We start from the raw sequence: 27,734 nt of genomic DNA on the forward strand, positions 1-27,734 counted from the left end.
TCCACCGGCCGAGAGCCGGGCTGGGCTGGCGAGGAGAGCGGAGCCCAGGGCTCCGGCTTAGAAGCCACAAACCCATAAGCAGGGCCGCCCGCTGAGACCCCTACTGGCCCCATAGACCTGCCAGGCGCAAGGGGGGAGGGGCCTTCGTTGCCCTTCCCCCCTGGTTCTCCGTCTCCCACCAGAGCACACGATGCGGTCCTCATTGGTACCCAACATGGTCACCCTCCGGGAGCTGGCCGACCTGGCAATCGGCACTCCGGAGGTGGGGGCAGTGAACTTCACGGCCCTGCACACACTGATAGTGGCCATGCTCAAGAACCTCAACCTCCAAGACGTCCTTACCGACTTCCGCTACCCGTCTGAGCCTCGCCCCTCAGTGGACGAGGTGAGAAGCTCCTACAGCTCCCCGGTTTTGTCAGCCGCCAAAGAGAAGCGCCGGAGTGTGGCCAAGACACCGCAACAGCCACAGCAGGCACAGCAGCCACAGCTGGCACAGCAGGCACAGCAGCCACAGCAGCCGAGGACCCTGGAAACCCAGGTGAAGGACCTGAGCAGCCAGGTACAGGACCTCAGCAAGAAGATGAAGAATATAGAAAACAAAATGCAGGGTATCGAGGTACACATGGACCAAATGGCTGCAGCCCCCGAGGTCTTCCAGGAATTCTCCAAGCCGGAGGATGTGGCGGCGGCGGCGGCTCCGCAGGCCCGACAGCCGGTCTCCAAGGCCCCCCCAATAAAGATCACCAAACCGGAAGCCGAAGAGCTCAAGGGGAAAAAGCCTGAGCCCACAGGCCTGATGCAACCCCGGGTGTCACAACCAAAGGTTATACCGCCTGTCACCCTAGCCAAGGTGGGTACACCGACCTTACAGGGCCTCCGCTCCGCCGGGCTACTTTTCAGCCCCTAAGCTCCCCCTCCACCCCACCCCACCCCCCATCTCACCCCATCCCCGCCAAAAAACAAAAAAGAGGTGCCAGGCCTGGCTTCACACAGCTCCTCCTCTGCCTTGCAGTCCACCAATGTGATCCAAGACCTCATAGACGAAGTGAAAGTCCTGAAAGAAACTCAACAGAAGGCGCGGGAGTACTCTGAGCTGCATCCCCAGGTAAGGACACACTTGGGACCACACCTCACCAGTGGGGTGACCCTTAGCCACAACGCTCCTCCCTAACTTCATTTTCTTTCTATGATTGGTTTGTTTTTATCTTTTTGTGTATGTGTTTGCGTGCGTGCGTGCGTGCGTGCGTGCGTGCGTGCGTGCATGCTCATGTGAGCACCTCATGCATGCAGTGCCTGAGGACTCCGGAAGAGGGCATCAGATCCCTGGAACTGAGGTTACAGAGAGTGAGGCCCTTTGGGTGCAGGACACCGTACCTGGTCGGAAACACCAGCAGCCGGCGCCCTTGCCTGCTGAGCCATCACTCCAGCACCATCTCCTATTTCCTAGGGCCATTAATAACTTATCGAGATAACCATAAAATCTAAACTGGCTTAGAGGGCAGCTGGCAACGTTGCAGAATCGTGAATTCTTCTTGAAAATAGCGGCAATCCTGGTGTGGTGGTTCCTTTAATCTCAGCACTCAGGAGGCAGAGGCAGGGGGAGGGATCTCTGCGAGTTTGAGGCCAGCCTGGTTTACATGGCCAGTTCCAGGCCAACTGGAGCTACATAGTGAGACCTTGTCTCAAAGCAAATTATCTTAGCCACTGTTTTACTACTGTGAAGAAGCACCGTGGTCAAGATAACTCTTAGAAAACAAAACACAGAATGGGCTCTCTTGCAGCTCAGAGGTTAGCCCATTGTCTCGGCCAGCCAAGAGCATGGCAGCACCCAGGCCGACGCGGTGCAGGAGAAGCTGCGGAGAGCTCTACAACCAGATCGCAGACAGCAGGAGAAAGACACCAGGCCCAGGGGCTGGAGAGATGGCTCAGAGGTTAAGAGCACTGGCTGTTCTTCCAAAGGTCTTGAGTTCAATTCCCAGCAACACCATGGTGGCTCACAACACTCTATAGTGAGATCTGGTGCCCTCTTCTGGCCTGTAGGCACAACACTATATAAATAATAAATACATTTAAAAAAAAAAAAAGACACTGGGCCTGGCTTGGGCTTTTGAAACCTCAAAGCCACCCCCCCCACCCCCAGTGTTCTGTTTCCTCCAAGATCTTTTCAATAGTGCCACTCCCCAAACATTTAACCATATGAGCTGATGGGGGCCATTTTTATTCACACCAGCCAATAAGTAAGTTTTAGGCCAGTCTGGAGACTGGAGGAGTGTAAACAGGGAGGCAGAGATGTTATGCACAGTGATCAAGGACACAGGGTTAGCCTGCCTCCAGAGGAGGGGAGCGGCCTTCAGTCTGTAAATATCCAGTGTGTGAGTGTGTGTGTGTGTGTGTGAGTGATGTGCACATGCTCACTATGATGGATGCTTTCTGCACACACTGTCAACATCCACACACGGACCAGAAAAAGACTTTGTCATTTCCCCTGAGCCTCATGGGTTGGGGGTGAGGGTGGGAGTAGGGGAGGGTGCTTTGCCATTCCTCCGTGGTTCTGAGGTTCTGGGATCCCTGACTGAGCTGTGCCCATGTCAACAGCACACACTTACTCAAGACATCACTTAGAGCCTCCTCCGCTACAGGGGAGAATAAAGAACTCTGGCAGTGTATAGATCAGTCTTCATGAGGGGGACCACGGATGGAAAACCAGACACCAGTGCCCCATGGTGACGGAGGAAAGCTGTGGCAGGCTGGGGACACTTTCACCTTGCGTAGGATCTTCCCAAGGGAGAAGTTTATCCAGATGTTTCTTCATGTACTTTGTGCACGAGGAAACACAGAGCCAGCCAGCTCAGGCTGGACACACACAGGGTCATCTTGTAGCACACACACTGAGGGGTTACAGGAAGAAAGGATGGAGAGAGGCCCGACAGAGAAATGGATGCAAGACAGGCCAGCAGAGGCTGAGCCGAGCCCTTGGGGAACTCTACCCCTAGGGCAGCCAGAGCATCCCACAGGCCTGAGGACCCTTTGCACCTCTCTTTGCCCTGGGAAGTGGACCTCATTTTCTGTTTTTTGGTTTTGTTTTTGTTTTGAAACAGGGTCTCCTTGTAGTTCGGTGGCCTTGTACTTAACTGCATAGCCAAGGCTGATCTTGACCCCCTGACCCTTCTAGCTATCTCTCAATGGTGGTGATACCAGGTGTGCGTGCAGCACCATGCCTGGCCTTTCCCAAACTCTTGAGTTTGAAGAGTCTGTTTGGAATCTAACCTTGGACCCTGGAGGTCAGCACAAGCAGTAAAGAACAATTGAAGCTCTGGTCACTTGCTGGGCCCCTCAAGGGGTTCTCTCCTTCCGAGGTTCAGACTAGCAGGCCTGGCTGAGGTACATGGTACTTGAGTTTGGAGAGGCAGCGTGGGCCTTGCTGTGGAACTTTTGGGAGTGTGAGATGAAGTCGGGATGACATTCTCCCCCCCTACACCAACACTGACAGCGCACACTGCCCTGGATTACTGCTGTCACCACTGAAATCTGCTTCCCTGTTGACCAGGAAAAGAACTGGGTACCTGGTTTTATCTGCCATGTGGAAACTAGGTAGAAACCGGAAACCAGAATCCCTTTATTAATCGACATGTGCATCTCACTTCCTTTTCTCCTTTACGCCAAGCCAGTGTGGGTGCGCATGCGTGCATGTGTGCACAGGAGGGCTGAGTGATGGTCCATGTCCACACTCTGTTTCCAGGAAATCGTTAATCGCCTGAATGAGCTGGAGAAGATAGTCAGAACCCGGGAAGAGTACCTGGTAACACGGGCAAGCCCTGGAGGGCGAGGGCCCTGAGGGGGAGAGGGCTTCTCTTCAGCCTGGCTTCTCTCTAGGGTTGGCCCCGACTCCCCCTGCCTATCTGTGTCCTTTGGGGGTAGGGGGTACACACTAGGTGGCAGCACTAGATAGAAGGGCGAGTCCTTGCTCTCTCTGCCCTGTTGGGTCTATTGGGAATCCACCCACGTACTTCTGGCTAGTCACTTGAAGGCCGGTGAATCTCCTTGGGGCTGGGGCTGTTATAGTAACCAGTCAACCCTGTTGGCCCCGATCTACAGTGTGTGGGTGTGTGTATGGGGGTGTGTGCACTCGTGCACACACATTCATGCTTAACGTGTGTGTGTGCGTCTGTGTCTGTGTCTTGATCCGCTACTGACAGGAGCAATTAAGTCGGAGGCTGAATCTTGCTCCGGGTGAGGAAGAAGTCACCATGGTCACCTGGGAAGAGCTGGAACAAGCGATCAGTGATGGCTTAAGGGCCTCAAGAGGGGTAAATAAACAGGGATCCTGGGCAGTGGCTTTGGGTAGGGTTCCAGGGAACAGACTGTGGATATTTAAAATGTTTTTCCAAGATGACGTGGGCATGAGTGCATGTCACCCCCCCTCGGCTTGGGAAGCGCAATTACTGGTCTGCTGCCCCAGCTGAGGGTCTGCAGCCACACAGAGAGGAGTCACTCTTCAAGCCTCCCATACAGAACGTACGCCAGGGCCCACGTAGTTGAGCTTTGCCAGTTTTTCACTGGGTGAAAAACGACGCCCAAGGGTGGTTTTCTTTGCTTCTGTAGCTTTTCAGACTTCCTTTATAGTCTCCCCTAAGAAGCCTTCATCTCCTAACACCCATGGACCAGGGTGACCAAACCGGAAACAGTGCTCTAGCAAGCTTTGTCTGTCCATCTTGAGATGGTACCACATCCTCAGCAAACCCTTGTGTGATTGTCACGTGACCCTTAGAGGCAGGCTCCACTGGTCTACGTCAAGAGCTCTAGGCCAGCCATGACTAGTGAGACCCTGTTTCAAAAATAACTAAGCAAAAAAACCTTAATAATTGCAAAAAAAAAAACAAAAAACAAAAACAAAAAAAACCTGGCTGGCAAAGAGAAATCCTGTCTCTAAAAACAAAATAAAAAGAAAGAAAAAAAAAATTAAAAAGCAAACAACAGACAAACAAACAAAAAATGCCTAACATACACCGAGCGGCGGCGGCAGCGGTCTGGCAGGCTACATAAAGCTAAAGCAAAAGACAAAAGTCTTAGGTTGAAAATCCGCGTTGAGAGCCACATTGAGAAGAAGAGTATAAAAGTAACTTTCATTTGTCTGGTTTAGATGTTGTCTTGGAGGCTTGTTGCCTCTGCTAACTGAAGCCTCATCCTGGAAGCTTCTAGCCTCCGTACAATTTAACCAGGCAAAGAATATTTTCAGGTTCTGAGACACGCTGCTTAATAAGCTCACCCATTCTAGCTCTTGCTGAGTTCTGGGCTGGCTGGTTCAACTCGGCTGATCTGGCTCATACTCCTCTCCCAGCTGACTTATTCAGTCTGGCTTCTCTCTCTGAATTGCTCTACTTGACCTTTAACTCCAGCAATCTGTCCTAATGTTCTGGCTCCTTCTCATTCTCTAGCTCATTCTGTCCTCACTGTGTTCTTTTTCTGCAACCTGTCCTGGTAAAACTGCCTCCTGAAATTGCCTATTAAGTAGCTTCTCTTTCTTCTCTCTTCTCCTGAGAGTCGGGTGTGTCCTATTCTGTCACATTTTTCTCTGACTTGTCACTTTTTCTGCTGTTCAATTAGACATCACTTTTAAACACGGGTGCTTCCTTCTACAAACTGTCTTTACCTTCATTGTTTGGGATTAAAGGAGTGTACCTCCATGCCTGAAACTAAGCTTTTCTTTACCGGATATTTGCTCTATACCAGGCTGGCCCTGAACTCAGATCTGTTTGCCTCTGTTTCCTGAATTAAAGGCGTGTTTGTATACCAGACCTAGAAGGTCTTTGCATGTGAGCTCTTCCCAGGACATCCAAGTTCTGAATTAAAATTCCTTTACAGAAGAGAACAATCCAGGGCAGGCTGGGGAGACAACATGTCAGTACAATTCGAAGCCCCGAGCTTAGTCCCCAGCACCACAGTAAAGCCGGGTGTACAGGTGTGTGTCTATAATCCAAGTTCTGAGGAGAGAGATGTAAGAGGATCTTTGAGGCATGCCAGCCAGCTATCCATGCTCACCTGGTGAGCTCAAAGATGACCAAACTGGTGCCTTCAAAAGACCAAAGAGGAGGGACTGAGGAAGACACATGACTATGTCTGGCCTCCAAAAATGTGTGTATACACACACACACACACACACACACACACACACAAGAAATGGCCAGTAAATTATTTTGTCGTCCCTCATAATCCTAAGGCATCCAAATTCCAAATCCCCACAGAACTTGCCTCAAAATCTTGAACAAAACCGTGTGATATATATATTTTGAGATTATATAGTTAGAGAGGCACTGGATTCTTTAAACTGTTATGGTTGGGGTAACAATATATACTTCCAAGTATCCTTTAATTTATTCTGTGTGTCTGTGTCTATGTATGGCTGTGTGCATTCCAGGATGCCTATGTGGGTGTTAGGGTATAACCCTAAAGAGGAGGTTCCTCTTTCCACCATGAGGGCCGGGGGTTGAACTCAGGTCAGGCTTAGTCACAGACATATTTGCCAACTGAGAAATCTCACCAGTCCCTTGTTGAATATATTCTGAAGCAAGAACTGCTCTGTTCACCCATTAGGCATCTTTTGAAAGACATGGGTGTCACCTGATTCCCTTATTAATGAAAAATAGCAGCCCCTCCTCCAGGTCTCTATTTTCCCACAACTTCTGTAGTAGGATTTCATACAATGTGCTAAGAGCATTCTGCTGTGTTGTTTTGGTTTTTTTTTTAAGATTTATTTATTATTTATACAACATTCTGCCTGCTCACCAGATATTACTATAGATGGTTATGAGCCACCATGGGGTTGCTGGGAATTGAACTGAGGACCCTTGAAAGAACAGCGAGTACTCTTAACCTCTGAGCCAGCTCTCCAGCCCATGTTCTGCTGTTTTAATGAAAGAAAATCCCAATCATTTGATTTTTACCAAGACTCAGAAGCCGGATGCTGGGGTGAAAACCTACTAGCTCAGAGAGGCAGAGAAAGCACCCAGCTGACTTTCCTACTCAGCTTGGAAGGAAAAAGCCAAAAGCCAAAAAGCTTACTAGTTCACCCAACAGCCCAGGGAAGAAAAAGCCAAAAGCCCCAACAGCTAAAAGCTCTGTCTTCTCTTAAATACCCTTTTCTCAAAGTCCCTTCTTTCTGCTTAATCCCTGTCAGCTGATTTCTTGCTCTGCCTCTTGACCTAGGGTTAACTTTATTTAGATCTTGTTTACAGGGCACTTTTGGATTAAAGGTGTGTGCTAGGGCTGAGCCACTCTACAACTAGAAACAGATTTTTACAGTTCATAATGGGTTCACAATGGGATCACATATCCTGTAACAAACATCTATATCCCTCCATTGTTACCTTTTAATGACAAAAGAGACTTTGTAGGTCTGATGAAGTTAAGGATCTTGAGGGAGAGTCCCCTGGATCTTGCAGATAAGACATAGAGCCAATGAAACTGAGAACAGGTATGTAATCTAATAGGTATGGAAGGAGGGTTGTAAATTCAAGGCCAACCTGGGGGTTGTCATAAAAAGCCAAACTAGGGGTTGGGGCTGTAGCTTACTTGGTAGAATACTTACTTAGCCTGTACAAAATGTTAGGATTAGTCCCCTATTGCTGACAAACTGGATGTGGCGTAACAGGTGTAATCCAGCACTCCAGAGTGGAGGCAGGAAGAGCAGAAAGTTGTGATTGTCTGCTTCATAAGGAGTTCAAGTCCTTGTCTTAAAACAAATAAGAAAACAACAACAACAAAAACTAGCAGGCCTGTAATCCCAGGCCTGAGGCAGAGACAGCAAAAGTTCAAGGTTTGCCCTAGACTGCTGAGTGAGTTTAAAGCCAGCCTAGATGATTTATGGAGACTCCTGCCTCAACATAAAGAGTAAAACGAAGGGCTGGAAATATGCTTCAGTGGTAGAGGACTTGCCTGGTATTCTAGCTTTTGCAAGGCCCAGGTTTAATCCACACCCTGTCTCTCTTTCACACACACACACACACACCCCACACACAACATAACACACTCACAAATACAACAACGTCACACACAAATACACTTACACACATATTCAGACAGGGTTTCTTTTCTGCAAGGGTCTTAAATCATCCCAGTAAAATACCTAAGATGGCCTTCCTTTCAGCTTCTGTGGCTTCCTGTTTGTTGTAATCAATTCCCCTCTTTCCCTTTATCTAGAGCTCAGAATCCTTAGGACTACCTGGCAGGCGCAGAACAGCTCCTGACTTCCTTCCAAGTGGAGCAGTTCCCCGGACCTCAACTCCTGGCCCCAGTCTGGATTTCCCTATGGCTCCAGAACAGCCCTTTGCCGGTGGGGTAAGACAACCTTATGAAAGGGTCGCTGCCAGATATCAGGGCACTGGTGCTGAACTTCAACCTGCCCGTGAGCCAACCCAGGTGACACCAGATCAACAGAAGGCTAAGGAGTCTGTGCCTCCCACACGTGGAAAAAAAAGTAAACCTGAACCAACTCAGCAGGAGGGAGCCCCAGCCGTTGACCAGCGTGGCGGAGTGCCCGTTGGTCAGGCTCAGCTTTACCCAAGGCCGGATCAGCAGCCTGCATTGCGCTACCCTGGCCCTTATCCTCAAACTGTGGTGCCCATCACTACGACTCAGCTTGGTGTATTACCACCAGAAATAGATAGCCAGCAATTGGCAACCACACCCCAGCTTGCTCCAGCTCCATTCGGCATGTATCAGCAAGCCATGAAACCTGCAACAGACCAACAGGGCATGGAACAGGCTGCCATGTATGGCCGTGGGCCAGGACCATGGGCTATGGATCAACAAGGCTTGACACCAGCTGGCGTAGATCAGCGTGGACTTATGGGTGCAGGCACAGGCCAGCAAGGAGTGATTCCGCCTGGCATGGATCAGCAGGGATTGATGAGGCCTGGCATGGAGGGACGTCAATATGGTTTGGCGGCGCCTGGTTTGACGCAAGTTGGTGCAGTTCAATACGATTTTGGACAGCCCATCTTAGAGGCACCTGGTTTCCTACAGCCTGGTATAGATCAGGCCAGTGTGGCACAGCCCGGTGCGGTGCCACCCAGCTTGGTGCAGTCCAGTTTGGCGCAGCCTGCTGCAGCGCAGCCCGGTCTGGTGCAGCCCGGTGCGGTGCCCCCCGGTGCGGTGCCGCCCGGTGCTGTGCCACCCGGTGCGGTGCCGCCTGTCTTCATGCAGCCAGGCGTGATGCAGCCGGGTGCAGAGCAGCGTATTTCGATGCCTGTTCGGGCAGAACAGCAGACCCTGTTGCAGCCGGCTGTCGATCGGCAGGTGTCAGTGCCCCCTGGGGCAGACCAGCAGACCCGGTTGCAGCCTCAGGCAGGCCAGGAAGGTGCAGCTCAGCCTGGGGCAGGCGGCTGGCGGATGGTGCAGCCAGGGGCTGATCAGCAGGGTTCTGCTCAGCGAGGAGCAGATGAACGTGGTTTGGTACAGCCTGGCACAGATTGGGGTGGTTTGGTACAGCCTGGCATGGACCAACGTTTGGTACCTCCTGGTGCAGGCCAGCCTAGCTTGATTCAACCTGGTGTATATCCACCTAGTTTGGCACAACTTGGTGCAGGTCAGCAAGGTTTAGTGCAGCCTGACACAGGTCAGCCTGTTTGGTTTCAACCAAGCACAGATCAGCAAGGCTGGGTACAGCCTAGGGCAGACATGCCTGGTTTGGTACAACCTAGTATAGAGCAACAGGGCCTGGTACAATTTGGAATGGATCATGGATTTGTACAACCAGGTGGCATTCAGCATGGTGTGGGACAGCCAGGCACGTATGCAGCTAGGTTGTTACAACGTGATGCAATTCAGGATGGTTTGGTACAACCTGAAATGGATCAGCGCGCTTTTGTGCAACCTGCTGCAGATTGGCGTATGGAGCAGCCTGGTGTAGATCAGCTTGCAGTGGCACAGCCAGGCACAACACAGCCTGGCTTGATGCAACCAGGAGCAGCACAGCCTGGTTTGAAGCAACCAGGTGCAGCTCAGCCTGGCTTGATGCAACCAGGAGCAGCTCAGCCAGGCTTGGTGCAAGCACGAGCAGCTCAGCCAGGCTTGGTGCAACCAGGAGCAGCTCAGCCAGGCTTGGTGCAACCAGGAGCAGCTCAGCCTGGCTTGGTGCAACCAGGTGCAGCTCAGCCTGGTTTGGTGCAACCAGGAGCAGCTCAGCCAGGCTTGGTGCAACCAGGAGCAGCTCAGCCAGGCTTGGTGCAACCAGGTGCAGCACAGCCTGGCTTGATGCAAGCAGGAGCAGCTCAGCTTGGCTTGATGCAACCAGGAGCAGCTCAGCCTGGCTTGATGCAACCAGGAGCAGCTCAGCCTGGCTTGATGCAACCAGGAGCAGCTCAGCCTGGCTTGATGCAACCAGGTGCAGCTCAGCCTGGCTTGATGCAACCAGGTGCAGCTCAGCCTGGCTTGATGCAACCAGGTGCAGCTCAGCCTGGCTTGGTGCAACCAGGAGCAGCTCAGCCTGGCTTGGTGCAACCAGGTGCAGCTCAGCCTGGCTTGGTGCAACCAGGAGCAGCTCAGCCTGGCTTGATGCAACCAGGAGCAGCTCAGCCTGGCTTGATGCAACCAGGTGCAGCTCAGCCTGGCTTGATGCAACCAGGTGCAGCTCAGCCTGGCTTGATGCAACCAGGTGCAGCTCAGCCTGGCTTGATGCAACCAGGTGCAGCTCAGCCTGGCTTGATGCAACCAGGAGCAGCTCAGCCTGGCTTGATGCAACCAGGAGCAGCTCAGCCAGGCTTGGTGCAAGCACTAGCAGCACATCCTGGCTTGGTGCAGCCAGGAGCAGCACAGCCTGGCTTGATGCAACCAGGAGCAGCTCAGCCTGGCTTGATGCAACCAGGAGCAGCTCAGCCTGGCTTGATGCAACCAGGAGCAGCTCAGCCTGGCTTGGTGCAACCAGGAGCAGCTCAGCCTGGCTTGGTGCAACCAGGAGCAGCTCAGCTTGGCTTGATGCAACCAGGAGCAGCTCAGCCAGGCTTGGTGCAAGCACGAGCAGCACATCCTGGCTTGGTGCAGCCAGGAGCAGCACAGCCTGGCTTGATGCAACCAGGAGCAGCTCAGCCTGGCTTGGTGCAACCAGGTGCAGCTCAGCCAGGCTTGGTGCAAGCGCGAGCAGCTCAGCCTGGCTTGATGCAACCAGGAGCAGCTCAGCCTGGCTTGGTGCAACCAGGTGCAGCTCAGCCAGGCTTGGTGCAACCAGGAGCAGCTCAGCCTGGCTTGATGCAACCAGGTGCAGCTCAGCCTGGCTTGATGCAACCAGGAGCAGCTCAGCCTGGCTTGGTGCAACCAGGAGCAGCTCAGCCTGGCTTGGTGCAACCAGGTGCAGCTCAGCCTGGCTTGGTGCAACCAGGAGCAGCTCAGCCTGGCTTGGTGCAACCAGGAGCAGCTCAGCCTGGCTTGGTGCAACCAGGAGCAGCTCAGCCTGGCTTGGTGCAACCAGGTGCAGCACAGCCTGGCTTGGTGCAAGCACGAGCAGCACATCCTGGCTTGGTGCAGCCAGGAGCAGCACAGCCTGGCTTGATGCAACCAGGAGCAGCTCAGCCAGGCTTGGTGCAACCAGGAATACCTCAGCCTGGCTTGGTGCAAGCAGGAGCAGCACATCCTGGCTTGGTGCAAGCAGGAGCAGCTCAGCCTGGCTTGGTGCAACCAGGAGTACCTCAGCCTGGCTTGATGCAACCAGGTGCAGCTCAGCCTGGCTTGGTGCAACCAGGAGTACCTCAGCCTGGCTTGGTGCAACCAGGTGCAGCTCAGCCTGGCTTGGTGCAACCAGGAGCAGCTCAGCCTGGCTTGATGCAACCAGGAGCAGCTCAGCCTGGCTTGGTGCAACCAGGTGCAGCTCAGCCTGGCTTAGTGCAACCAGGAGTACCTCAGCCTGGCTTGATGCAACCAGGAGCAGCTCAGCCTGGCTTGGTGCAACCAGGAGCAGCTCAGCCTGGCTTGATGCAACCAGGAGCAGCTCAGCCTGGCTTGATGCAACCAGGAGCAGCTCAGCCTGGCTTGATGCAACCAGGAGCAGCTCAGCCTGGCTTGATGCAACCAGGTGCAGCTCAGCCTGGCTTGATGCAACCAGGAGCAGCTCAGCCTGGCTTGGTGCAACCAGGTGCAGCTCAGCCTGGTTTGGTGCAACCAGGTGCAGCTCAGGCTGGCTTGGTGCAGCCAGGAGCAGCTCAGCCTAGTGCGTTGCAACCAGCTATAGATCAGAGTGGCCTGGTGCAACCTGGTGCATTTCCTAGTGGTTGGATGCAGCCTGATGCATATTCACCTGGTATGGTCCAACCTGGTACAGTTCAATTTGGTTTAATGCAGCCAATAGCTGATCAGTCTGGTATAGCACAACGTGTTTTGCTCCAACCTGGTAGAGATCAACGTGGTTTGATACAACCCGGAAGGGGTCAACTTGATTGGATACAACAGGGCATGGATCTGCAGGGTTCAGTACAACCCGGTGTGGATGAAAGTGGCTTAGTCCAACCTGGCATGGGTCAGCGGGGTTTGGCACAGCCTGGCATGGATCAGCGTGGCTTGATGCAACCTGGCTTGGCACAGCCTGGAGTAGACCAGCGTGGCCTTGTGCAGCCTGGAGCAGTCCAGCCTAGGCTGGTGCAGCCTGGCATGGACCAGCGTGGCTTAATGCAGCAGCCTGTGGCAGGAGCTCAGCGTGGCCCACCGCAGCCTGGGGCAGTCCAGCCTAGGCCGGTGCAGCCTCTCACGGATCAGCGCGGCTTAATGCAGCAGCCTGCAGCAGGAGCTCAGCCTCTCCTGCTGCAGCCTGGGGCAGTTCAGCCTAGGCTGATGCAGCCGCTCATGGATCATCGTGACATAACACAGCAGCCGCGTGGCCCACCGCAGCCTGGGGCAGTCCAGCCTAGGCTGATGCAGCCTGTCACGGATCAGCGCGGCTTAATGCAGCAGCCTGTTGCAGGACTTCAGCGTGCCCCACTGCAGCCTGGAGTAGTTCAGCCCAGGCTGGTGCAGCCTCTCACAGATCAGCGCGGTTTAATGCAGCAGCCTGTGGCAGGCGCGCAGCGTGGCCCCATGCAGCCTGAAGCAGTCCAGCCCAGGCCGGTGCAGTCAGGTACAGCTCAGCTGGGTTTGGTGCAGCCTGATGTGGATCGGCGCGGCTCTCCAATGCCACCTGAGGAAGATCAGCCTAGTTTGCTACAGCCTGCGACATCTGGCCTCGGCATGGAACAGCCTGGGATCGGTCAGCCTGGCGCAGGCCCTCAAGGTTTGGTTAAGCCTGGCACAGGCCCTCAAGGTTTGGTTAAGCCTGGCACAGGCCCTCAAGGTTTGGTTAGGCCTGGCACAGGCCCTCAAGGTTTGGTTCAGTCTAGGGAAACCATCCCTGGCCAGGGTCCACTTAGCCCCTATCCTTCCGGCTTGTTTCAAACTGGTGCATATCCACCTATTGGCAGAGAATCCCAGATAGGCTGGCCCTCAGCTGATCTTCGCTTTCAGCTACCACAGGCTGACTCTCGCCTGAGACTGCCCCAGGCACAGTATAGCCAAGAACAAATGAGGTCGGTTATGTTTCCTGGAGTGGACCTGTATGGCCAGGCGGTCCGAGGTGGGGTTCCGTATGGTCAAACACGGTACTACCCTCGCCAAGAACGCCAAGTTGGCATACCTTGGGATCTAAGCAGGGAACCTTCCTCAGTGAAAATCCAACCTGAACCAGCCCCAGAAGGAGAGAGCAGTGACACCGGAATTCCCTTGAGCCATGAAGAGCGTGAGCAAGGTGAACAACGTGAAGAACGACTCCCGTCAGGAAGTGAGAGGCAGGACTCGCTGGAAAAACTGTCTCCAACCTTCCCCACGGCAGTGGAGACTTTCCGCCTGATGGGTGAGATCATTGCTATTTATCTGGAACTGAAGGAACACATGAAGGATCTGGACGAGGAACTGGCTGGCCAGACCGATTTTGAGAAATTGCAGTACCTGCTGACAACAATGAGTGAGTATCATTCGGCACAGAGGGGAGGCACCCGGCAGCCTGAGGGGAGGCGGGGGAGGGGGCAGGGGGCGGGGAGGAATGATAGCAAGGTGTGAAACTAAGCCAGCAGGATGGGGGCAGATGGGGGTGGGGGAGGGAGGGGGCAGAGGGCTGAGGGGTGGGAAGAAGCATGAAGTTGGGCTCTCAGGACTTTGTCAGGGCAGCAGGGTGTGAGTGTGTACCAAGGGATGGAAGAGCATGGAGGTGAGTGGAGGCAGGGACAGTTGCAGAATGAAGCTGACCATTTGCCCAATCACAACTCAATAGCAGACGGAACTGGCAGAGGCCGAGGGAGAGATTTTTGCCCTCTCCTTCTTCTCCTAGCTTCTTGCCTAGTGACCCGGGGAAGACAGGGTGAAATAATCTGGCAACTCGACCTCTGTGGTCAACTCATTATTGAGGGACTGGAAACGGGTCAGGGAGCCGTGGGGATCTTACCCCTCTGTATTCCATAGTCAAGAAGAACTTGCCACAGGACCTGTCGGAGCAGCTGAAGCACGTGAAGGCCCTGAATAAAGAAGTTCGGCAGGACAAGGCAAAGGTGTGCATTGCGGGGGAGAGGTCAGCGCCAAGTTGAAAGAGGGTCATGCACTTCCGCTCGGCTGGATGCCACAGCCCCTCACACTGCATGGTAGCCTTGCTGGTCCTCACTCCCTAGACAGAAAACAGAACCCGGTGTCAGTCCTGCAGATGGACACTTCAGAGCCTCAGGGGTCCAGTAGACAGGGCTCTTGGGCCCTACTACAGACTCTCTAGAGGTGGAGGCCACTGCAAAAAGCTGTCGGGTCTCCGCTGCCAGCAGCCTCATCCGTGAGCTAGAAGAGGGCTGGATATATGCCCGTCTCCCGAGGGGAGCGGACGCTCGAGGCCGGCCTGACACTTGGCTTCCTCTGTGCTTGCAGCTGGAGAAGATACAGAGGCTTCTGGACATGGAGGAGAGCACCGCTGTGGAGAAGGACACGAAATCCAACCAGCTGAGCTTGCAGCTGGGCATCCTTAGGTGACACCCTCACTCCACAGCTGGGGGCCCTGGCTGGCATCGCTCTGTCTCCCCACACCCTGCTCTGGGCCTCTGTCTCTCATCTGGACTGTCCTGACTATTCAGTTTTGTCCTGGTCTTTTCAAGACCCGGTAGACGTGTCAGCACCACAGGCTTCGCTAAGTCTCTGTCTTCGGGCTACGTGTCCCCACAGGCCCCCACTTGGAACCCCCTAGACAGAGGCCCCAGATGTTCTCATTCTGCTGCATCTCCCGCGGCCAGGCCTCTGCACTAGTAAACAATGGGCTTTGGGCCGGAGGTGGAACCAGCTGTCCTTTGAACATTGCAGAATCACGGTGAGTGACATCGAGAAAGAGCTGTTGGAGCTGAGAGAGAGCCAGGAGCGAGGCAAGGCCGCCATGGAGAATTCAGTGTCGGAGGCCTCTCTTTACCTGCAGGAGCAGGTGAACAGTCTGTGGCCGGGGTCCGGGGCCCCTCCCAGCATAGCGCGGAGGGTCGGCAGCCCAGCCCTCCCCACCTGGAGATCAGCCTCTGGGGGGCGGTGTGGAGTCACTTTTCCCTTGCTATGATAAAACGCTGTCACCAAAAGCAACTCGGAGAAGAGTAGGGTGCGTTGAGGTGGGGATGGCCGGTAGCAGGCAGCCCAGCTGGAAGATTCCATCTCCGGCTACACAAAGGAAGCAACCACTGTGGACCGCGTGATCAAATACATGGGCCTCTCGGGGGCGCTCTTCACCCAAAGTCTGTAGGACAGGAGGCTTAGAGGCCTGGGGCTCAGCTGTGTCTGAGGTCACAAGTTCCAGGCCACTAGTGCAGGCGTTTAGACACAGGCTCCCCCACTGTCTGTTTTCTAGTGTGTATTTCCCTTAATCCACATATCATAAAACACAGTGTTAATCCCAGCCCTGGGGAGGCAGAGGCAGGCAGAGTCTGAGTTCCAGGCCAGCCTGTTCTACATACAGAGCAAGTTCCAGGACAGCCAGGGCTACACAGAGAAACGCTGTCGCAACCCCTCCCCCCACAAAGAAAAGAGCAGAACAAACAACACCCTTTCTCCTCTGAGGCCCTGGCGTATGCCCTCCCATTGTTCACTTTCTTATTTATTTATTTATACAACATTTTGCCTGCATGTGTGCCTGCAGGCCAGAAGAGGGCGCCAGATCTCACTATAGGTGGTTGCTGGGAATTGAAGTTGGGACCTTTGGAAGAGCAGCCAGTGCTCTTAACCTCTGAGCCATCCCTCCAGCATGCCCTTTGTTCTCTTTCAAATGTGTGTGTGTGTGTGTGTGTGTGTGTGTATTCCTAAATATAAACATACAACCTGCTCAGTCCGTGGGATGCCCTTTGTACGGGCGTTTTCGGGGCTGAGCATTTGGTCCTGGCATGGTTCTCCTGGAGCAGACTCTCCCTTCTGTTCTCAGTATTTCTTGGTTGCCTGTAAATCTCTGTGGAAGGCCGAGGCCCCAAGGCACTTCCCGTCCTTTCCCTCGGCAGCTTGTGTACCGGTGCTATTCTCAGTAACGTGTGCATGCCATGTGTGCAGGGAGGGCCCCTGCTCACGGAGCATGGAGGCACGGGGCTCAGCCACCTGACGTGGGCGCCCGCCGGGAACCGAACCCAGGTCCACGGGACGAGCGATGGGTACCCTGAATCCTGGGCTGTGCCTTCAGCCCTTTGGTTGGCTTCTTAATGTTTCTAGATTGACCTTTCATGTTTCGGGTCTTCTCTCCTCCTGTCTGTAAGTCGCCCCGCGCAGGCAGTCCCCTCAGAGGCCACAGAAGGGCATCAGGGGTGGAGCCGGGGTGAGAGATGGTTGGGAGCCACCACGTGGGGGGGGCTGGTCCTCTGCCAGAGCCATGAGTGCTCCTAGCCACTGAGCACTGTCATCTGTCCACACCTGCCATCCCCTTTTTTTTGAGACAGGGTTTCTCTGGGCAGCCCTGGCTGTCCTGGACTCGCTTTGTAGACCAGGCTGGACTCAAACTCAGAGAGATCCTCCTGCCTCTGCCTCCCTGAGCGCTGGGAGGGAATGCACCGCCACCTGGCTCTGGCATTCACTTTTATTGTGGCAACAGCTCAGTTTCCCAGCCCATCCATCAGGTGAACGGCCGGGTTGTTCCCATCCTCCAGCTATCAGGATTCTTGCTGTTGTGAACACCTCGTGCACAAGTCTGTGGGAGTGTGTCTCCTTTGCTCTTGGGCATGGACCCTGGAGCAGAAGGTCTGCGTGGCACAGTGACTTTATCAGTGGAGGCTCAGGGCCTATGCTCCCGGGCAACCGTACCATTCCCACCGGCAGTGGATGAAGGCCGCAGTTTTCCACTTCATCAACAACTTATCCTGTTCTCCTTGTAGGTGTGTTCTATTTGTCTTCAATTAATTATGCAAGCGTATGTGTGTGTTTATGTGTTTGCATTTTTGTGTGGATGTTTGTCTATTTGTGTTATATTTGCATGTGTGTATATTGTGTATGCATGTGTATGTAGGTTTATGTATGTTGTATATGCATGTGTGTACCTGTGTGTGTGTTGTGTATGTGTGTGTGTACCTGTGTGTGTGTGGTGTGTGTGTGTGTGTACCTGTGTGTGTGTGGTGTGTGTGTGTACCTGTGTGTGTGTTTGTGTGTGGTGTGTGTGTGTGTACCTGTGTGTGTGTGTGTACCTGTGTGTGTGTGGTGTGTGTGTGTGTACCTGTGTGTGTGTGTGGTGTGTGTGTGTGTGTATCTGTGTGTGGTGTGTGTGTGTGTACCTGTGTGTGTGTGTTGTGTATGTGTGTGTTTACCTGTGTTTGTGTATGGTGTGTGTATATGTTTGTGTGTGTTGTGTATGTGTGTGTATATGTTTGTGTGTGTTGTGTATGTGTGTGTACCTGTGTTTGTGTGTGGTGTGTGTGTTGTGTATGTGTGTGTACCTGTGTGTGTGTGTTGTGTATGTGTGTGTGTTGTGGCTATGTATGTGGGTGTAGCACAGTGAAGACATTGTCTGGCATGTAAGGTTCTGGGTTTGGTCTCTCCAGCCCTCTTTTCTCCTCTTTGAAAGCTACAAGCATTGTCGTGGGTGTAAAGTGTTACTGGGATTTGGATTTGCATTTGCTCAGTAACTAACTAGTGATGTTGAGACATTCTCCTTTGCCTCCTGGCCATTGTGTGCTTTCTGTGTGTGCACTTGCACACTTGAGGTGCTGGAGCCTTACACACCAGACAGCATCTTTGCTATGTTACCCTGGCAACCTCTCCCTTTCCCAGGCTCCTTCACCACTGCAGCTGATCGTCCTGCGAGGGCAGGAGGAGGTTCAGAGAGTCAAAGGTCACTTGCCAGTTTATACCTGAGCCTGGCAGCCTTCAGGGGTCTCCCAGGACCACGCTGAATCTGTAGAGAACCCCACCCCCACCCCTAGCTCCTTTGTGGTCTTTTGTTTGCTTTTGTTTGTCTTCTCTTTGCAGTGCTGGGCTGGAACCAGGCTCCGGGTACCCTGGCATCCTTGCCAGCAGGTCCCACCCTCTGCACCACCTGCCCTCCAGGCCCCCACCTCCCTGCCCTCCCTGCCTTTCTTCCAGCCCTCTTATACGCCTTCTTATGCTGTTCTTTCTGAATCCTAATTTTCCCGGGGGTCTGCTTTTTATTCTTGATGGTTCTACTGAGACCCGACTGGCAAGCTTTTCTGAGGCGTGCCTTTCTCTACCCTAGCAGCCATCAGCTGCTCTGGCCTTAGCTCAAGACCCTTCCTCAGCAAGCTGCTGATTGAATGAGAGCCCGGAACACAGGGGAAATGTGTTGTGTGTGGGCCTGCAAAGAGCTGGAAAGAGAACTCCCAGTCGGGGGCAGTCTGAAGCAGACTTCGCCCTCTCACCAACCACCTGGGCCTCACTCTGTTTTACACAGACTCCCGCATTCCGTCCTCTGGCCACACTCACACAGCTTCAGATATCCTCCCTGAGCTCTGTAGTAGAGTGTTTGGTGTCACTGCCCACTAGGAAGGACAGAGTGCCCCTTCTTGGGCAGCATCCTAAGCAAATCTAGGCTGGTTGTTCTTGAATCCACATGGCCACCCAGGACCAAGCACTGGTGGTGACAGGCTGAGCCGGCAGGGAGAAGAGGGGAAGCCGGAAAGCCAGCCTGAGCGCAACTCTCCCCGGAGGGGACTTTTACCTCCTATTGGGAGAGACCCCTGTAGCTTTGTCTGCATTTCTCACATTCCTTTATTGTTAAGAGTGTACATCCTGGGTGAGAGAGAGAGAGAGCATGCGCAAGCCCACCGTTCATACCCCGAGCGCTTGCAAGAGCCTTGCATCGTCAGAGCCCTGTGAGAACACCCCTCTAGGCTTTAGCTACAGAGGCACTGGACCCACAGGCCGGCTGCAGAAAAACTCCCGCAAGTGCTTCGTCATTAGCACTGCCTGCTGGCAGAGAGGGTATCTGGAAACCATTTGCTGGGTAGAGATCAGCTGTCTACTGCGCACAGCATTCTCCATGCGGTGTGAGGAGGCAGCTACTGTCCTGTCTCACAGCTGGGGAGGGGCAGAGCACGCAGCCACTGGTGGTTAGGAGTGACCGTGACCTACCTCCTCGCCCTTCCCTTCTGTCTGCATCCAGTTGGACAAGCTCAGAACCATCATCGAGAGCATGCTGAGCTCCTCCTCCACGCTGCTATCCATGAGCATAAGCTCACACAAGTTCCCAGCCAGCATGGTGCCCGGCCAGCTTGATCCCGAGGCCACCTGTCCAGCCTGCAGTCTGGATGTGGGCCATCAAGTCAGCCTGCTGGTACAGCGCTACGAGCAGCTGCAGGACATGGTGAGCAGCCTGGCAGCCTCCAGGCCCTCCAAGAAGGCCAAGCTGCAGGGTCAGGTGAGTCCCTGCTCTGCTCCCTCACAGGGCAGCTAGAGGCGGCCTTCCCAGATGTCCACAGAAGCCATGGTTGACAGTACTCTATCTACAGGGAGGGGTGCCCAGAGCGTGAGGGTCAGGTTTCCATGGTAGAGCCCTTCTAGTCAGAGCCCACATACGGCCCTGGTCCTTACACAGTCCACAGTGGCAGCCACTTTGGAGATAGGAGACTTTGGGAAGGGTGGGGGTGGGTGGAACAGGCCCACTATGGAATGCAGGGACAAGGGTACAGCAGCAGGACGCAGCTCCCAATGTCCCCAACACTTACTGGACTTTGCCTGGGCAGAAGGCTTGCTGAGGGGGTGGGGATGGTGTTGGGGGGGGGAGGGTGGTCACCACCGGATCTCAACTTCTACTCTCGGATGCAGAAAATTAAGATTTGGTTCAGACTGTTGGCCATACCTCACCTCTCAGGGAACATGGGGCAGCCTGGTACATCTGAGCCGCAGTCAGCTCTCTGCCGACTGCCGCTGAGGCCAGCCCGTCAGCTGTGAGGGACTGGTGGCTGCCTGCAGCGGAGGGACACCACTGCCGTGGATGCCGAGGGAAGCCGGGACGGGTTTGGAGTGAGCTTAAGTGTTGGTTGATGGCATCGGTTTTTGTAAACATGTATGTGTTTACTTGTGTCTGTGTGGGGGTAGTGCACATGTGTGCGTGTCCACATACACACTTCATGGTGTACTTTCACAAGTCAGAGGACTACTTGCCAGAGCCAGCTCTTTCCAGTATGTAGGCCCTGGGGGTTAGAGTCAGGTCACTAGGCTTAGCAACAAGTACCTTTACATGGAGAGCTGCGCCTCCCCCCCCCCCACTCCAGTCTTACTGGGTAGCCCAGATTTCACTGGAACTTCCATCTCAGTTCATCCCGAGCACTGGGATTTCAAACTGGCACCACCACACTTGGCTTGCGTTGCGTTCTAAGTTCAAAAGGCAGCCGCTGAGTATGAGTTGGCCCAGCAGGCCTCCAAAAGCCACCTCCCCCCCCCCCCATCCCGTCACTGCTGTAGGATGAGGAGCTGCTGGGCCACGTGCAGAGCGCCATCCTGCAGGTCCAGGGCGACTGCGAGAAACTCAACATCACCACGAGCAACCTCATCGAGGACCATCGGCAGAAGCAGAAAGACATTGAAGTGAGCCGCCGCGGGCGCCTGGCGGGGAGGTGAGGCGCCCCGGCCCGGCCGGCCCCGCCGCCCAGCGTGGCTCACTCTTCCATGGCTCCCCAGGTCCTGTACCAGGGGATAGAGAGGCTGGAGAAGGAGAAGGCCAACAGAGATCATTTGGAGATGGAGATTGATGTGGTGAGCGCCAGACCCCGGGGGCCTCTGGCTCCTCCCCTGCCACTGCGGGGGTCGGGAGGGCCCGGGGCTGGGGAGGGCTGAGGAGGGCAGGGGACAGGGAGGCAGCAGGTGAAAACGGTACAGGCCGCTGGAGGCACGCGCTCACCCCACGCCACTCTCTTACGCAGAAAGCCGACAAAAGCGCTCTTGCGTCGAAAGTCAGCCGGATCCAGTTCGACGCCACCACAGAGCAGCTGAACCACATGATGAAGGATCTGGTGGCCAAGATGAGTGGGCAGGAGCAAGACTGGCAGAAACTTCTGGACAAGCTCCTGGCAGAGATGGACAGCAAGGTGAGGGCAGGAGAAGCAGGGCTGCTCCCCGCCCGCGGGCGCGCGCCCGTGGCCCTGCCAGCAGGGCGCCACCGCTTTCCCCGACGCTAGATCCCTCCCCCCACCTACCTGCCTCCCTAAACTCACCTGGTGCCCACCCCACCCCCCAGCTGGACCGCCTGGAGCTGGACCCGTTGAAGCAGATGCTGGAGGACCGCTGGAAATCACTCCGGCAGCAGCTAAAAGAGCGTTCTCCACTGTACCAGGCAGACGAGGCAGCAGCCATGCGGAGGTGAGGCCGGGAAGGCAGGCAGGCAGGCGGGAGAGCTGGGCAGCCCCAGAACTGTCAGTCCGGTAGAGGGGCTGCATTTTAGAGGTGAATTACTTGGCCAGATCCTTCAGACAACAGTGAGGCAGTAGGAAGGTGTGTGCAAGGCTCTTGGGGTTGGGTTGTATTTAGTTTTTCGAGACAGGGTTTCTCTGTGCAGCCCTGGCTGTCCTGGAACTGACTCTGTAGACCAGGCTGGCCTCGAACTCAGAGATCTACCTGCCTCTGCCTCCAGAGTGCTGGGATTAAAGGTGTGTGCTACCGGTACCCGGCCCTAGGGTTGGATTGTTGTACACTGGATTTCTGGAGCACAGAGATGTCCAAGATGCTCCTTGGTCACTTGGCTAGGGAAATCCCACCTTGGCCACAAGGGGGCGCCAGAGGCACATACAAGGTACCCAGTTGGACGGTTGCTCCTGGATGTGTGCCCTGGAAGGGATGGTTAGGACCAGGTGAATTCCCAGGAAGTAGGGCAGCACTTGCCACCTTGTGGACTGGGCTGCCAGCAGCCTGTCCTGCCGGGGATCAAGCTCTCTGGATCTCACCAGCTGTGTCCCTTTCCTAACAGGCAGCTCTTGGCTCATTTCCACTGCTTGTCGTGTGACCGTCCCTTGGAGACAACTGTGACTGGACAGTGAGTGGCCCACACCTCTCCCACAGCCTCCGTCAGCAGGAGGAAGGCATCAGACCAGGGGCGTGTCTCCCCATACCTAACCACTCACCTAACCTCGTGTCCATTTCTGTCCCTGGTCCCTGGACCTTCACGCTGGGCAGCTAGGACCTCCAGAACCTGCAGCAGCGGTGCCCACTGTTGCTGAGTGGTGGGATCTCTCACACCCTCCCCTTCTTTCTGTTGCTGCCCAGAGTCATCTCCGTGACCCCCATGATTCCCGGCATGCCAGGGCACCGTTCTATCCGGCCTTACACTGTGTTTGAGCTGGAGCAGGTCCGACAGCAGAGCCGCAGGTACGGGAGAACATCATCTCTGGGCAGGCCTGGAAGGGGGGGAGGGGAGGGCGATGGCTCTAGAGGGCGCTGCAGAAGGTCTGCCCAGGATGAGGACGGAGGACACTAGACTGACTTCCTTTTTTGTTTTGTTTTAATTACATTTTAAGCATTGATTGGGGAAGGAGGATTTTGTGTCTAGAGAAAACTTTCCCCAGCAAGTCTGGTCCCTCCGAGGTGGGTCTGAGCTGCCCAGAGACCCTCAGCCCTCAGTCATGGGCCTCTAGCCCTTTACAAGTGCCGGCTCAGTTCAGACAGGGTCCCGCAGAACAGGGGCCTGGAGCCGAAGGGAGTGTGAGCAGGAGAAGAGTTCTGCCTGCCTGGTCCTGGGCTGACTTCTCCCTCTGCCTGGATCTCACAGCCTGAAGCTGGGCGGCAGCTTCTCTCGGGGTGACCTGTCCCAGATGGAGAAGAGCGTGGGGCGCCTGCGCAGCATGCACTCCAAGATGCTGATGGACATCGAGAAGGTGCAGATCCACTTTGGAGGCTCCGTGAAGGCCAGCAGCCAGATGATCCGAGAGCTGCTCCGCGCCCAGTGCCTCACCCACCCGTGCTACAAGCGGTAGGTAGGAGGGCCCTGGTGACCAAGCCTGGCTTCCACTCGGCCAGCATGTTAAGAGCAAACGCCTCCCTCCACTGCTGCGGGTGCCTGGGGTTGGGGGTGGATATGAGGGGTGAGAGTGTGTGTAAGGTATGTAAGGAAGGTGCGAGACAGAGAGAGAGAGAGAGAGAGTGTGTGTGTGTGTGTGTGTGTGTGTGTGTGTGTGTGTGTGTAAGAGCCGCGCACCACCCAGTGCCCAGTGGGTGGTGGGGGTGGCCTCGGCTCACTCGACTGCCTGTGATTCCCCCGTGTCTGTCTGTCCCCAGGGGGCCAGAGACGGCTGACTACACCTATTCAACTGTACCCCGTCGATGTGGGGGCAGCCACACCCTCACCTACCCCTACCGGCGAAACCGCCTGCAGCACCTGTCCCCGCTGGAGGAGATCCAGATTGCCATGAAGGTCTGGCAGGAGCCGTGGGGGAGGGGGGCATAGCCCTGCCATGGCCCCTCTGGGCCCTCTGCCTCAAGACCCCTCCACCTTCTTTTTCTTCCTTGCCGTCCTAGGGAACTGCTAGGCAGGCCCTTAGCACTGAGCTCTATCTCCCCGGCCTCTCTTCACCTCTCATTTTTGAGGCATGGTCTTTTTTACAAAGTTGCTCAGGCAGGCCTCGAACTTGTGATCCTTCTGCCTTGGCCTCCCAAAGTAGCTGGGATGTACAGGTCTGGCTCAAATCAAAGCCTGGGCTTTCTGCTGGGTGAAATGCCATTCCTCCATATGTCTCCCAGGCACTCCGCTGCTGCCTTCCACTAATGCCTCAGAACACCACTCAAGGGTCTTTTCTCTTGAGAGTGGGGCTTGCTATTCACAGTCCTGGCTGGACTGGTACTAGCTAGATCTCCCACACTGGCCTTGAAGTCAGTGGGAAGCCTGCTGCCTCAGACTCCTCAGAGCCAGACAAGTGGCCCCAGGCCTCAGTTCCCTGGGGGTCGTTCTGAGCCCTACCTGCAGAGAGTGCCTGCACCCTAGGCCTCCCTGGAGGATGCTCAGGATGTTACAGAGGAGATGGACATGTACATGTCTCTCTAGCATGACGAGGTTGATATCTTGGGGCTCGATGGACACATCTACAAGGGACGGATGGATACGAGGTTGCCAGGCATCCTAGGGAAAGATGGTGAGTGTCCAGACAGCGTTGGGTTCCTTCGGGAGTTCTGGCTTGGGTTGCAGAGAACACTTGTCTGTCTCCTGGTCTGGGCTTGTCTTGGACCACTGGGCCTCAGGTACTTTCTCTCTCCTCCTGAAGCTGGGTGGCTGAGCTGTTTTCTGGAGGAGAGCAGCAGATGGGCCTGGGCCAATCGCCCAGGGGTGGCTCTGTCCTTTCTTGCTGGCCTTCATCCTTACAAATCCACAGCTGAGCATTCCTGCCTCCGCCTCAGTGCAGTATAACAATGCAGCTGACTGGCTTTTCAAAACCCAGCAAAGGGCCGTTATCTGATTCCAACATCAAACAATCTCCCAGGCTCTTGAAGGCCCACTTCCAGGACATATAGGAAGTGGATGGCTCATCATTTTCCCATCATGCCTTGTGCCTTCCTTGTCTCTTTCCTGAACCACAAGCCGAGGCCAGAACTCACTCAGGCCCCACACAAGGCCGATGTGTACAGGTCTTCAGAGAATGAGTGGATGGGTGGCTATGGGCGGACAGACTGATGGGTAGTCCTGTAGATGGATGAAGTGTTTCTAAGGGACACAGCCACAAAATTGGCCAGTAAAGGATCCCACCCCAGCTGGCTTCTCACCGCCATCTCTACTTGGTGCTGACGCTCCTTCTGCCCTTCTCAACCTCAGGAATGCCAAAGCATAAAGCTAAACCGCTGCAGCAGCTCCAGCAGCTCCAGCATACCCGGCTCCAGATGCACAGCCAGCCAGCCCTGGGCAACACCACTCAGCCTCAGAGCATACACATGTTGGCTGACGGCACTTCAGGTAGCTTCCTCCTGGGCAGCCTGCACACTGTCCCCAAGCCTTCCCTCCCTTCCTGGTGGCCCTCCCACTCTCCTCCACCTGCACACTGTCCCCAAGCCTTCCCTTCCTTCCTGGTGGCCCTCTCACTCTCCTCCACCTGCATACCGTCCCCAAGCCTTCCCTCCCTTCCTGGTGGCCCTCCCACTCTCCTCCACCTGAATACTATCCCCAAGCCTTTCCTCCCTTCCTGGTGGCCCTCCCACTTTTTTCCAGCCTGGGCTGGGGACAAGGGCCAGGGAGCTAAAGGATGGGATGGGAGGGAGATTCAAGAAAACCAAGTAGCTGGCCACTTGGTACATGCCAAGGTGGGCCTGTGAGGTGAATACTGCTGCTTCCTACTCCACACGAGAGGACACATGCTCCCAGCTCTCTGGGGCCAGGTCCACGGTCTTCCCTGCTCAAACACATAAATGCTCTAAAAGAGCCAGGCTGTGGGCCCAGGGCATGATGACCTCACCACCGCCACCACTCTGACCCTAGCTTTTAGGTGTCCCTCAGCCTCTAGGCCTAGAAAGCCCTTAAAGTTCCTGGTCTCCCCCTGGAGAGGCTAGATCAGAGGGAAGGCCAAGGGGCTAGGGGGCCTCTAGGTTCTCCCACACCAGGCCTGTGGTCCTTGCTAGAAAGTGAGGCTGGCACCCACACTACCGGGCGACTAGAGCAATCTCTCCCTTCATCTGTCACGGATATGCATGCGTGCAGGATGGGTGCTCGCCATAGGCAGGGGTACCCAGCAGCAGCCCCCACACCTTTGCAGGAGGCTCAAGGACCCTGACATCCCTACAGTAACCCTGCTCCCCAGCTAAGACCTCTGAGCTCTGTAATACACCTCCATCCCAGCCCTGACTGGGAGAGCCTGAGGCAGAGATGGGGGCGGAACACTGTACCAGGCCTGTGGCCTGGTGTTGTACCACCTCTAAGGGTTTCTTGCTGCCAGGCTGCTAGGTGGTTTTGTCTGTGAATCCAGTTTTAATTCGCACACCTACACTACCAGGCAGAGACCAACAATAGCCCTAGGAACAACTAGAGAAACAGGGACACTGAGAGGTCGGACAGGAAGTAGCTGAGCTGGAATTCAAGGGCCAGCCAGGGTAACCAAGAAGAATGGGCTACGAGAGCATGTTTCTGGATTTCTGCTGGGTACTTGGCTTCCTTATCTCAGGCATTCCCCTTTCTACTCAGAAATACTTACCATATAAGAAGCTGGAGAGAGTGAAGTAGAAAAATCCTGGGCTTGTGGAAGTGTTGCCCATACAGCCGCTAAAAGAACAGGAGGTGTCACCAAAGAGGCGGGTTCTTTCTGCAATCCCGCACAGGGCTGTTTTTACCAAATGCTCACACACAGGGATCACAGACCGGCTTTCAGCACTTGCTCAAGAATACCCATGGATGCCTGCACTGCGTGGCCCAGCCCAGCAGCTTGGCAATTGGGGTTCACAACTTGCTTGGGCCTTGGGCAAGCTAGAATGTCAGTATAGGGGACCAGGCAGAGCAAGCTTTTGTCTTGAAGTTTCTACAGGGCAGAAGAAAGAGAGACCAGTCTCCTCTGAGAGCTATCATTCCCACACCTCCTTCATCCCCACAGACATGCCACACCTGCCGGGCAACCCACCTCGGATTGATGTGAGCATGGAGGAGCCCCTCAGGGAGGGGCTGGAGGAGCCCACCCGGGGACCGAGATCCCCCACTGCTCAATGAACGAGATATAAATAAATGTTTAAAAAAAAAAAAAAAAAGGAGTTGGGTGCCAAGGGACTTCTCTGGTGCCCTCCCTGGAGATGGAGTGAACCTCAAGAACAGTCAATACCCAATATTGGCCAAGCAGCCCTGGGCTTTCAGGCCTCCCCCATGTCTGAAGGGCAGAAGCTCTCCCTGGGCAGCAGGTCTGGTTTATGGTCGGAGCAAGAAATCAAGTACGACTGAGCCGTTCTGAGCGTGCAGGTGCTCGGGGAAGCCAGCCGGGACAAGACTCCAGATGTGGTTCTGGGAGCCAGGGGACAGGCTGGGCCTGGTCACAGCAGTGTTTCTCTGACAGTACTGACTTCTAGTCCAAAGGCCTGGCCTGGGGCACTCTGGGAAGGTGGGATCCATGATGTCTGCACTCTGGGAGGTGAGATCTTGCTGCCACCTGCTCCCCTGCCTCGGGCTCAGCATAGCTCCTGCTACCCATACAACTTCCACCCAAAAGCATGTGCACACACGCACGCATTCATACACACACACACACACACACACACACACACACACACACACACACGCTGCTGGGAGGATCTATCAGCCATGTCCTGCAGTCCCCTTGGATGAGCCACTGCTGCTGACAGCTCAA

General features: G+C 54.9%; 1 protein-coding gene across 1 annotated transcript; it reads left to right on the forward strand.

Annotated features, from left to right (window-relative positions):
• The first annotated feature begins 214 nt into the window (after positions 1-214).
• On the forward strand, positions 215-27,106 carry Qrich2 (glutamine rich 2). Its single transcript, XM_060386199.1, has 23 exons — positions 215-462; positions 523-850; positions 1,013-1,105; positions 3,740-3,799; positions 4,197-4,445; positions 8,197-10,651; positions 11,129-11,461; positions 11,702-13,975; positions 14,470-14,555; positions 14,917-15,014; positions 15,343-15,457; positions 19,607-19,861; positions 20,908-21,030; positions 21,124-21,198; positions 21,366-21,530; positions 21,680-21,801; positions 22,406-22,471; positions 22,702-22,803; positions 23,204-23,404; positions 23,710-23,845; positions 24,473-24,560; positions 25,235-25,372; positions 26,919-27,106. Exons 1-23 carry the CDS (start codon positions 215-217, stop codon positions 27,104-27,106), a joined length of 7,998 nt encoding a protein of 2,665 aa, XP_060242182.1.
• Positions 27,107-27,734: the final 628 nt, after the last annotated feature.

This window comes from Meriones unguiculatus, chromosome 7 (assembly GCF_030254825.1).
Source record: "Meriones unguiculatus strain TT.TT164.6M chromosome 7, Bangor_MerUng_6.1, whole genome shotgun sequence".
NCBI lineage: Eukaryota > Metazoa > Chordata > Mammalia > Rodentia > Muridae > Meriones > Meriones unguiculatus.

Excerpts from the sequence above, each read along its gene's own strand:
- Qrich2 (XM_060386199.1), top strand. The coding sequence starts at position 215 with ATGGTCACCCTCCGGGAGCTGGCCGACCTGGCAATCGGCACTCCGGAG. Across the intron at positions 19,862-20,907 it reads AGGCCAAGCTGCAGGGTCAG|GATGAGGAGCTGCTGGGCCA; the intron begins GTGAGTCCCTGC and ends TCACTGCTGTAG. Across the intron at positions 22,804-23,203 it reads GTCCGACAGCAGAGCCGCAG|CCTGAAGCTGGGCGGCAGCT; the intron begins GTACGGGAGAAC and ends TGGATCTCACAG.